At 35.6% G+C, this 11,242-nt stretch overlaps 2 protein-coding genes across 2 annotated transcripts; both read right to left on the bottom strand.

The window, feature by feature from the left end:
- Positions 1 to 225: 225 nt before the first annotated feature.
- On the bottom strand, positions 226 to 1,389 carry LOC131858907 (LRR receptor-like serine/threonine-protein kinase EFR). Its single transcript, XM_059212390.1, has one exon. The coding sequence runs from the start codon at positions 1,387 to 1,389 to the stop codon at positions 226 to 228; it is 1,164 nt and encodes a 387-aa protein (XP_059068373.1).
- A 6,218-nt stretch (positions 1,390 to 7,607) lies between these two features.
- LOC131859075 (putative receptor-like protein kinase At3g47110) lies at positions 7,608 to 10,832 on the bottom strand. The gene is made up of 2 exons (XM_059212600.1): positions 8,075 to 10,832; positions 7,608 to 7,990 (listed from the first exon to the last, which is right to left on the bottom strand). The coding sequence occupies exons 1-2, from the start codon at positions 10,785 to 10,787 to the stop codon at positions 7,638 to 7,640; spliced, it is 3,066 nt and encodes a 1,021-aa protein (XP_059068583.1). The 5' UTR covers positions 10,788 to 10,832; the 3' UTR covers positions 7,608 to 7,637.
- Between the last annotated feature and the right edge of the window lie 410 nt (positions 10,833 to 11,242).

The raw sequence follows: 11,242 nt of genomic DNA on the forward strand, positions 1-11,242 counted from the left end.
CACTCTTAGCTGTTGCAGGTGGCGCAAAGAAGGGGGAATTGAGCGAGAGAGCTGATTTGGTATAAAGACATGAGACCTAATCTTGGTATGTTACCAATTTCTGTTGGGATATTTCCCTGTAGACTGTTTTTTCCTAGGAACAACCGTTCCAATTTTGCAAGCCTCCTCAATGATGAAGGAATAGATGCATTGAAGAAATTCCCCTCTAAATTGAGGAATATCAAATTACTCAGGTTGGCAATTTGTGGTGGGATTTGTCCATCTAAATAGTTGTAGCTCACAGATAGACAGCTTGGAAGAAAGGAGATCAATCGATGGTGGCAGAGTGCCAGTAAGCTCATTTTCACCCAAGTGTATCAGTTCAAGAAGAGAGCAATTAGACAATGCAGAGAGAATGAGTAAAGTATTGCTGCTGCCACTCACAAGCCTGTTTGTTCCTAGAAAGAGGCGCTCAAGGTTACCTAATTGACTAAACTCCATTGGAACCGTGGCATTTAGTTGATTGACTTTCAGGTCAATAACTTTGAGTTGGGTACAGTTAGAAAGAGAAATTGGGATTCTACCAGTCAGCCTGTTACCCCATAGAAGCAGATTCTGCAATTGAGACAGTTTGGCACCAAACTCCCAGGGAATATGGCCAGACAAGCTATTGTTATGAAGCTCCAAGTCTTGCAGAGGAGTGCAATTAGAGAGGGAGGGAGGAATTTGTCCTGTAAGATGGTTATGACGAAGGCGTAGCGTGTTGAGTTGGGAAAGCATGCCCAATTCGGGAGGAATGGAACCTCTGAGCCTGTTATTACCCAGAGACAATACGCTCAACGAGAAACAGTTTCCCAAGGAAGACGGAATGAGGCCTGTCAGCTTGTTATCTGAAAGCCAGAGCTTTTGTAAGCCTGTGAGAAGCCCTATCTCCCAAGGAATGCCTCCACTCAAACGATTGCGAAAAACAGAGAATGGTTCCAGAAAGCGACAATTGCTAAACGTGGAGGGTACAGAGCCTTCTAATCTGTTCTTGGAGAGGCGAAGGTTCCTTAAGCGAGCAAGATTTCCCAATTCAGGGGGAATTGGCCCGCTCAGGGTGTTGTTATTGAGGTCAAGCACGCGAAGAAAGGAAATATTAGCCAGAAAAGGCGAGATGGAGCCTTGCAGCGACATACCTGTAAGATTCAGTTCCACGACTCGCTGTCTGCGTGTGGAACATTTCACTCCGGTCCAATTGCAGACTGGATGTGTGGAATTCCAATTGCTTAATGAATTATATAGATCCACAGTGATACCTGCTCTGAATGCCAACAGAGCTTGTTCGTCGGAAACATTGTTGAGCTGAATGGGGCGTGACAGAACAATTACTGATGAACAAGAGAGCAGTAAGAACAGTAAAGTCGCCATTTTTCCTCAGGCTCCGCCTCAACGGAATCCTTCACGTCTCTGCTCATTCATTTTAATCCACCATACATATGTGACAAAGTGACAAGAAACTAACCAGTTTGACCATTGATAGCAATACTTGACCATCGAGAGAAAAACGTGGCGTCGTGCCAAGATTAATTTTCTGTTGTTAGGCTGCATACCTATAAGGAATAAAATAATTCTGTTTGAGGCTGCTGGCCCTGCGTATATGGAATGGAGACCTGTGCGTATATTTTGACAGTCGTCTAATTTAAACATATAATAAGTTTTAGTGATGATGTTCAAATTTGGATTCTATTTGTTTAAGGATATTCTTTTACTTTGTATAAAGTATTATTTATATATTTGACTTTTTTGGTTTGTTTTTATTGAATATATTTGGCTCACAATTGACTTTAATATTTTAGAATGTTTCGACAACTCATAATTCAAATATGAATTAAAGAAAAATGGTAATTCAATTATATTAGTTAAAATTTCAAGGGGACCCTTCTTATGTAAGGAGACCCTTCTTATGTAAGGAGACTTCTTTATGGTTATTCTTTAGGGTTTTGGCTATTTTCCACATAAAACAACATGTTAAGATATGCTAACATACATATCATCATACAAAATGATGCATCATACAAAATAGCATCAACGTCACTTACTGATAGCATCCACTAACGACAATCATTATTTTGAATGTGCACATAAATTTTTTGAAATCCCTTTCTTGCCTAACCATTTTAAAAATATTTGAAATTCCTTAAAAAATTAATGCTTTCCCATTTGCAGTGTAGGTGCAGTGCTCTCTCATTTGTGATGTAGGTGTAGCCATGAAAGGAACGAAAGTCAGGAGAGTAGAGTTTTTTGGCCATAGCAACTTCATTTTGGTCCTCCTTTTGGTATACAGATGCTTTCATTTTGGTCCTTCTTTGGTTTAAGTTCTTTCGTACATGCGCTTTCTCCTCTACATATGCACGATTTGAATTTCCATTGGATTAGGATTGCTATTTGTAGTTGGTAACCCCCTTTTTTAGTAGAATGATGTGAATTTTTAGGAGCAATGACCAAAAATTGCAACACTGGGGGTTTTGTTTTTGTGAAAGGATGTAATTGATTTATTTTTTTAGTGATAAAATGTGCATATGATGTTTATATGTGATAAATGTGATTGATTCAGGTGTCATGCACTTTATAATGTTAGTTTTTTATTATAGTTATGATGTAATTGCACTTTGTCCATTGTTATTCATGGTTTTACCAACCTTGCGTTATTACAAGGGATAATGCAATATAATACCTAGGAGAATGTTTATTGCCTTGTTGACTCCATTCCACAATCAATTTATGTGGCCAATTGTGCTACTGTGTGGCATGATAATATATTTGTGAGAGGCTCCATTTGCAGTGGGGGCAATCAAGCTTGTTATGTATGCTTGACCTCTCAACAGTTAAATCTAAGGAAGCAATCTCCCCCAAATAGCTTGTGGTTCAGAAACCCTCGAAGTTTTCAAGCTTTGTGTTGTCTTTTGCTATTGTGGAGATTTAAGATTTCATTTTCACAATCTTGTTTTTATTTGACATTAAAAAGGGATAAATTATAAAAAATATATCTTTTGGGGTTTCTAAATGATTTTGGTTAGCCAAACAGATCAATGATTTAATTAATGGGTTGGTTTTGTTTATAGTAATTAATGCTTTAAAACCATCTATAGTTTTATGGTAATAATTTTGTAAGTTCTTCTAGTATCTTGCATGTGCAACTTCCATTAATAAATATAGGAAAATAAAAACTATGCTTATTTTATGTGGAGACATTGGTGCTACTTATTGGGGTATTTAAAAAATATGTAGATTTTGAGGATGGAGTTACCATATGAAAATTGTTATCATTCTCTTCTCAACTACATATCTCAATCTCAAGGAGTTTTAATACATTTTTGGAATGTTTTTTTTGTGAAGCAGATATCTATATCATTTGTATCTTTTGTAATTGTGTTTTTTTTGTGTTAATTTAATTTAATTTTTTAAATCATTTGTTTTTTTTGTATCTGTATTTTTTTTTTAGATTTTTTTTAATTCAACATTCAATGAGTTAAGTAATTGAAAGGATTAATTTGAATGAGTTTAATAATGATGGGTACAAAATGGTTTATGAATTTGAGTTTTGTATCTTATATTCACCTTGATACAATTTTTAGATAATTATTGAATAGGTAAAATGCAAATAACTTGTTTACTCTCCACTCAAGAAATAAAAAACATGTTTAAGGCCAAAATAAATTTTCAAATTTTGATCAAAATATTTGTGATGAGTGGCAAATTATTACATTGCCAACTGTAGTGAGAACATGATGTTTTGTCTTTTAGGTATCTTGTAGCTTTAGCATATAGACTTGATAATTTAAAAATGAAAATCAACTTCATCACTAATACGATATCACTAATATGATATCTAGAGATTGGTTAGTGTGGTGAAGGGAGAAGATAGGGGGAGGAAAGGGACTGCTAAGAAGAAAGCGACAAGGAAAGATGAGAAGAAGAGCTAGCAAACTATTGAAGATGTGCAAACCCTGGAGGCAGATGAAAATGCTGAGATGAGTAGCCAATAAGTGGAGGATGAGCTGTAGGATTTGAAGCTAGAAGTTCAAGAGCCGAGGAACAAGATGGAGAGCCAAGGATGAATTTAGAACTACAAGCCCTAAATATGGAGATAAGGGAATTGAAGAACAAATGGGACACTTGTGACAAGCAGCTAACGAGTATAAATAAGTTTTGCATGAGGGTTACGCATAGCTCGACAACCACCATTTGTCTGTTATAAGATAAGGCCCTAGGAGAGGTAGATGAGGACAAGTAATCCTACAGGGAGCTCTACAAGTTTCTCATTGACAACTGGGGGTAAAAGTACAAAGCCGTGTCACACTTTTATAAAAGAAATGGCCAATGTTGATTCAACTTTTTAAATTAAATCAATAGAAAGTGAACTATATGTTTTGAATTTTGAAATGATGTAAACTAATAAAATTTATATTCTTTTGTATATTTTATGTTTGTAATTTTAACCAAAAATTAAAAAATTATTTGAATGTAATTTTTTATAAAGTAAACACTATAATTTAGTTGCTGATAAAATACCGAAATTGAAGTTACACAAGCCACCACACTTCATTTAGTAAATTTTACCTTTCTTTCTTCAATTTTTTTTGTGTATATTGATAACTTGAAATTTTAGTGCATGAATATATTTTTTACTATTTTTTAGAAATATATATTTTTCAATAAATTTGAAAAGTTACGTGTGCTGAAATATAACTCTTTCCAATTCCCACCACCTTTTTTCTTAATTATTTATCTAAATTAGAAAATAATTATATCATCTTGACATAGATTCTTTTCTGTACTGCATCATATTTTTTTTAATTTTTTAAAATAAATTCTAGTATTTTTCTTTGACAAGATAATCAACCTTATATTTTAGTGTTGATGACCTACTTTCAATAAAAATAAAAAATATAAAAAAGATATATATTTTGGAAAATTCACTTATAAATCTATAAAAGGGTATCTTTAGATTTAAAAAAATATATATTTATAAGAGTAGGAGTTGTTGAAACATCGAGTTTTTCTAATTTTAATTATTTTTTGGTAATTAGACCCAAAGTGGTATAAAATATACATTTAGTGGACACTTCCAATTGGAAAAGTTGTGGCCCATATATAACTTAGCTATAATGAATCTATATAGACCATATGTTTGACTAAAATTAATTTTTAGCTATAATTACTTGAATTCATTTGTGCTAATAAGTTGGCCTGAAACGTGACACAGTTTTGTGCTTTTACTTTGCCAGGACAATTTCATCAAACAAGCTAGGTTACAGAAGTCTGGTCCCTAGGTCTAGGTGTTTCATTTATGGCTTTGGAATTACGAGGTTTTATCCCTTGTTGTCTAGGTGTTACATTTATGGCTTTGGAATTACGAGGTTTTATCCCCTGTTGTCTAGGTGTTACATTTATGGCTTTGGAATTACAAGGTTTTATCCCTTGTTGATGTTTATTTTGTTGCTATTATTTTGTTTGGATTCTTTGTTTCTTTTTCTGGTAACTTTATGTTGTTCAAATGAGTTGCTAATGTTGAACACCTTTGAGTTGTGTTAAGGGACAACACCCTAGTTTTCATTGCTTTTAATATAAAAAAAATCACTTTTTAAAACATTGTTAACTATATAAATATTTTATTTCAAGTTACATAAAAAATTCACAAATTATTTCTTAATATAAAAAAATGGATTTATAATCTACACGCAAAATCCAAAAAATCACTAGAACTCACATCATTTTCAAATTATTAATAGCTAGAACTTGCTATAGATGTCAAAAAGTAAAAAGATGGTTAAAAATGTTGATTTTAATGTTCCACTTAGGCCAAAAATTTGAATACTATTGCACGGGATCACTCTTAGCATGTATTTGCAAATCTAAGCTCCATAATGATTCATTTGATAAAGGATTCAATCTGATGTATAGATGTGTTGAAGAAAATATGGACGAATGAAATTTAATTGAAACAAAGGGTTGAGATTGATTAGGGTAATCTTGTTCTCCTCTAGGGCAAGCTAAGAGAATAAATAGTTGACATTGAATGTCGATGGGGGGTTGAGATTGATTGAGAGGGTCTTATTAAATGATTGGTGGTGAGATGTATAGTTGTGATTGTCTTATTCAAATGGACGAATTAGATGTAAAATTATTTAAATTTTTAGTGAGTAAAAGTGATGAGATGAAATTTCTTAATTTTGAATTGAGTGTGTTGGGGTGAAATAGATTTGGATTGGTTTACTAAATGATAAATTGGGAATTAGACTTAATTGAAATATCAAAGGATCTTCATCAATCCCCCATCAAATCAACATTAACATAGGTGCATATCACTTGGTATTTCATACAACATATGAGCAACCATTCATGAGCACATACATTCAACAAGAAGGTATAATGTATAACTATCTTTGAACAAATATATTTTTTTGTTGTTTAAACTTTCTTTTAGGTGTACTTAGTTTTGGAATGACTCTTAGATTTGCACTAGCTTCCTCTTGTTTTAGTCCAAATCTAGGCTATACAATTTTTAAATAAAGAAATTGAGATAGAAACACATATTAGATTGGATTTAAAATTAGAATAAGATTTAAAAAAGTAAATATGTATTTTGAGGTCAAAGAGGAGATTGAAATAACTATGACAAAAAGTTATCTATTTTTTAAAATTGAATCTCAAATAGTCAAGTTGAGACAAATATATTTTATAAATTATGTGAATATACGAAATCCTAGTTCAATTTCATCATTGCCAAACTAAGCTTTTGCATACATTGATTTCAAGAACTTTTGCCACATAAATGATCATGATCTCTTTAGATATTTTGTACATATAGCAAATATTTATCTAATATCTATATGTACACTAAGGACAAAGTGGTGCTGAGTTTTACTATATATAACAAACACTCACACCCCTAGCCTTTGACAAGTTTTGTTGATTGATTTAACAATTTTAATAAATTTGAAGATAATGTATGTTTTATAAATATGACATGGCTAATATTATACGAAGGCTCTTAAGATTCAATGCAATGATGTAAGATGTAATGAATGCTAGAATACCCTAGTTCAATAACTAGGTTTTATTCCTTTATTGCTACAAGAGATGATGTGATTGATGTAAACAGATGTATAATAACAAATCTATAAAATGAAAATGTTGTGAGGTGTGCTTCTTATTCATCATTTGAAAAGTTGTTGGTCATTATTATCTCCACTACCTATTGCTATCGAAATTTTTGGAGCAGACCATCTGGCTTGTTTCAAGTGACGAGAACAGTGGATGCCGCTTGATTTGATTTTTTTTGGAGTCCCCCTCGCCTCAGAATTTCTGTGCATCTGCACTTGAATCAATGGCTCACAATCTGGCGACCCTGAACTACATAATCTAATTGAGAATACAAATCAAACTCATAAAGATATAACATAATTTTGTAAACTCCTAAGATTAAATCTATTCAATATAAAATAGTATTCTATTTTATTTTTTATTTATAAATGTATACAATAGTAATGAAAGACAGATTCCCAAAAAAGTTAGGCTTGAACTCTTAGGCTTGAAAGCTTTATCTCCCGAGAATTGATGGAAGTAAGAAGAATTCCTGTGAGTATGTTCAAAGCATAGTGATATAACATAATTCATCTCAGTGTGTCACGGTACATATTGGTCCTAATTTTCTCTAAAATGTCAGCAATTTGAAGCATGTTGGGTCGTTCTTGAGGGGACTCTCGTGTGCACAGCAGCCCCACGTCCATGATTTCAGTTACAACATTCTCGCTACCTTGGTCTTCTCTCCACATATTTCTCCACAGATTTCTATCAACTATTTCTCTAACTCTATGCGGGAGATTTTCAGCTGCCCATTTTTTCAAGTTTAATCCATCCTTGAAAATGGCATTCGTTGGCCTCATTCTTGTAAACATCTCTAGTAATAATACTCCGTAGCTGAACACATCTCCTTTGGTCGACACCCTTGCACCCAATCCATACTCTGCAGAATGATTCAGTTAATTTTTTCATTCCAGCATTCACTGATAGGTTTAAATACAAAGTAAAATTAAGGAAACAAACATACCTGGGGCAATGTAGCCTACTGATCCTTTGAGTAAATGTGAGGTGGAAGTCATGGAATCCATAGAGTTGGCCAAGACTATTCTTGCAATGCCGAAGTCTGTCAGATGTGCTGTCATGTCGTCTCCCAACAATACATTACTGGGTTTTAAATCACAATGCAGAACCTGTACAAAGCATTGGTGATGAAGGTATGCTAAGGCTTGAGCTATGTCAATGGCTATGCTCAGTCTTTCTGTCAAACTCAGTTCACACTCATCTCCGTCAGGGTATAGCCAGTCTTCCAAGCTGCCCTTTTGCATATAGGGGAAAATCAAAGCTTTGAAATCAAGGTTGGAGCAGCAAGTAATGACTCCAACCAGATTTCTGTGCCTGACCCTACCTAAAGCCTCGCACTCCCTGTCAAAACTCTGATGAGCATCTTCATTTTGCAAACTGAGAACCTTAACAGCAATTAGTGTGCCATCACTCATCTCCCCTTTATACACTGATCCATAATTACCAACCCCTAAAAGGTTGGCATCACTAAGCCCATTAGTTGCAGCCATAATATCCTTTTGTGAAATTCTAGGCAGGCCCACATTCAAATGCAAAGCTTCTGTAGTCTGCAAGTTTGTACTACTTTTCTTCTTCCCATACTTCCAAATTAAGAAAGCTAAGAAGCAAATGCAAATAAAAAAAGTTGTGACAGCTACAGGAGCTATTATCCTCCAATTTTTCGAATTAGAACTATGAGTGTGAGACACAGGAGGAGGGCATGATGGCATATTATGTATCCATGGTCCACACAGACCCTCATTTCCTACAAATGATGCATTAGTAAGCCTTCTGAAAATACCACCTTTGGGCACTTCTCCTGTTAACTTATTCATGGACAAATTCAAGTGGTTAAGCATCTTGAGTGTTTCTAGGGACTCTGGTATAGTTCCTGACAAATTGTTCCAGGACAAATCCAGGTCCCCCAAGCTCTGAAGTTGCCGAAGTGAATCTGGTATTGGACCATGCATAGAATTGTGTGATAGATTAAGGTATTGAACTGATGTGCAACTTCCAATTGTGCCAGGTATTGAACTCACCAATAAATTTGAAGAAACATCTATGGCCTGCACCATTGTCATCTTGCCTATCACTGGTGGCAGAGAGCCTTGTAATAGATTGTTCGACAAGTTGAAATACAAGTTCAGATTCGGAAGAGCAGCTAGCTCTGGTGGGATCTCTCCACTCAGATCGTTGTAAGACAAATCAATCACTTCCAACAGTCGGCAGTCCCCTAGACTAGGAGGAATTTCTCCTGAAAGCTTGTTCTGATGAAGGTATAACACTCGAAGCTGTTGCAGGTGGCCCAAAGAAGGGGGAATTGAGCCAGATAGCTGATTTTGGTATAAAGACATGAGACCTAATCTTGGTAGGTCACCAATTTCTGTTGAGATGTTTCCCTGTAGACTATTTTTTCCTAGGAACAAACGTTCCAACTTTGTAAGTCTCCTCAGTGATGAAGGAATAGATCCATTGAAGAAATTCCCCTGTAAATCGAGTAATGTCAAATTACTCAGGTTGGCAATTTGTGGTGGGATTTGTCCATCTAAATAGTTGTAGCTCAAGTTGAAGATAGAAAGCTTGGAAGGAAGGAGATCAATCGATGGTGGCAGAGTGCCAGTAAGCTCATTTTCACCCAAATGTATCTGCTCAAGAAGAGAGCAATTAGACAATGCAGAGAGAAAGACTAAACTATTGCTACTGCCACTCACAAGCCTGTTTGTTCCTAGAAAGAGGCGCTCAAGGTTACTCAATTGACTAAATTCCATTGGAACCGTGCCATTTAGTTTATTGACTCTCAGGTCAATAACATTGAGTTGGGTACAGTTAGAAAGAGAATTTGGGATTCTACCAGTCAGTCGATTACCCCATAGAAGCAGTTTCTGCAATTGAGACAGTTTGGCACCAAACTCCCAGGGAATATTGCCGGACAAACTATTGTTATGAAGCTCCAAATCTTGCAGAGGAGTACAGTTAGAGAGGGAGGCCGGAATTTGTCCTTTAAGATGGTTATGACGAAGGCGTAGCATGTTGAGTTGGGAAAGCATGCCCAATTCGGGAGGAATGGAACCCCTGAGCCTGTTATTACCCAGAGACAGTACGCTCAACGAGGAACAATTTCCCAAGGAAGACGGAATGGAGCCTGTTAACTTGTTATCTGAAAGCCAGAGCATTTGTAATCCTGTGAGAAGCCCTATCTCCGAAGGAATGCCTCCGCTCAAACGATTGCGAAAAACAGAGAATGTTTTCAGTGACCGACAATTGCTAAACGTGGAGGGTACAGAGCCTTCTAATCTGTTCTTGGAGAGGCGGAGGTTCCTCAAACGAGCAAGATTTCCCAATTCAGGGGGAATATGCCCGCTCAGAGCGTTGTTATTGAGGTCAAGCACGCGAAGAAATGAAATATTAGCTAGAAACGGCGAGATGGAGCCTTGCAACGACATACCTGTAAGATTGAGTTCCACGACTCGCTGTCTGCGTGTGGAACATTTCACTCCGCTCCAATTGCAGACTGGATGTGTGGAATTCCAATCGCTTAATGAGTTATAGAGATCCACAGTGATACCTGCCCTGAATGCCAACAGAGCTTGTCCGTCCGAAACATTGTTGAGCTGAATCGGTCGTGACAGAACAATTCCTGATGAACACGAGAGCATTAAGAATAGTATCAAAGCCACCATTTTTTTTGCAGGCTCTTCCTTAACGATACCCTTCACGTCTCTGCCTCCAATTCCACCTCTATTTTGTTATTCATATTCATCCCCCATACATACTTATGTGACAAATTGACAGGAAAACTATTGAGTTTGACAAGAAAGATTACGTGACAATTGACAAGACTACCACCAAATTTGACAATCGAGAGAAAAAGTGGATCCATGCCAAGAATTACTTTAGACTGATCTGGATTTGGGAAAAAAATAATTTAAATGTTAGGCTGCTGGCTGTGTATATGGGAATGGAGACCTGTGCATTATAAATTATGAAGAGGAAATTTTACAGCCAAACTCCACTCGGGTAGATATTTCTTTTCGGCTGTTCTTTAGATGTATCTGTAGGGAAACAGAGCTTTTTTTACATAAATATTTAGGATAAATAATTAGATTTTTCTGTTTTTTTTATTAACAAGATCGCG

Source organism: Cryptomeria japonica, chromosome 10 (assembly GCF_030272615.1).
Source record: "Cryptomeria japonica chromosome 10, Sugi_1.0, whole genome shotgun sequence".
In the NCBI taxonomy this organism is placed as follows: Eukaryota; Viridiplantae; Streptophyta; class Pinopsida; order Cupressales; family Cupressaceae; genus Cryptomeria; species Cryptomeria japonica.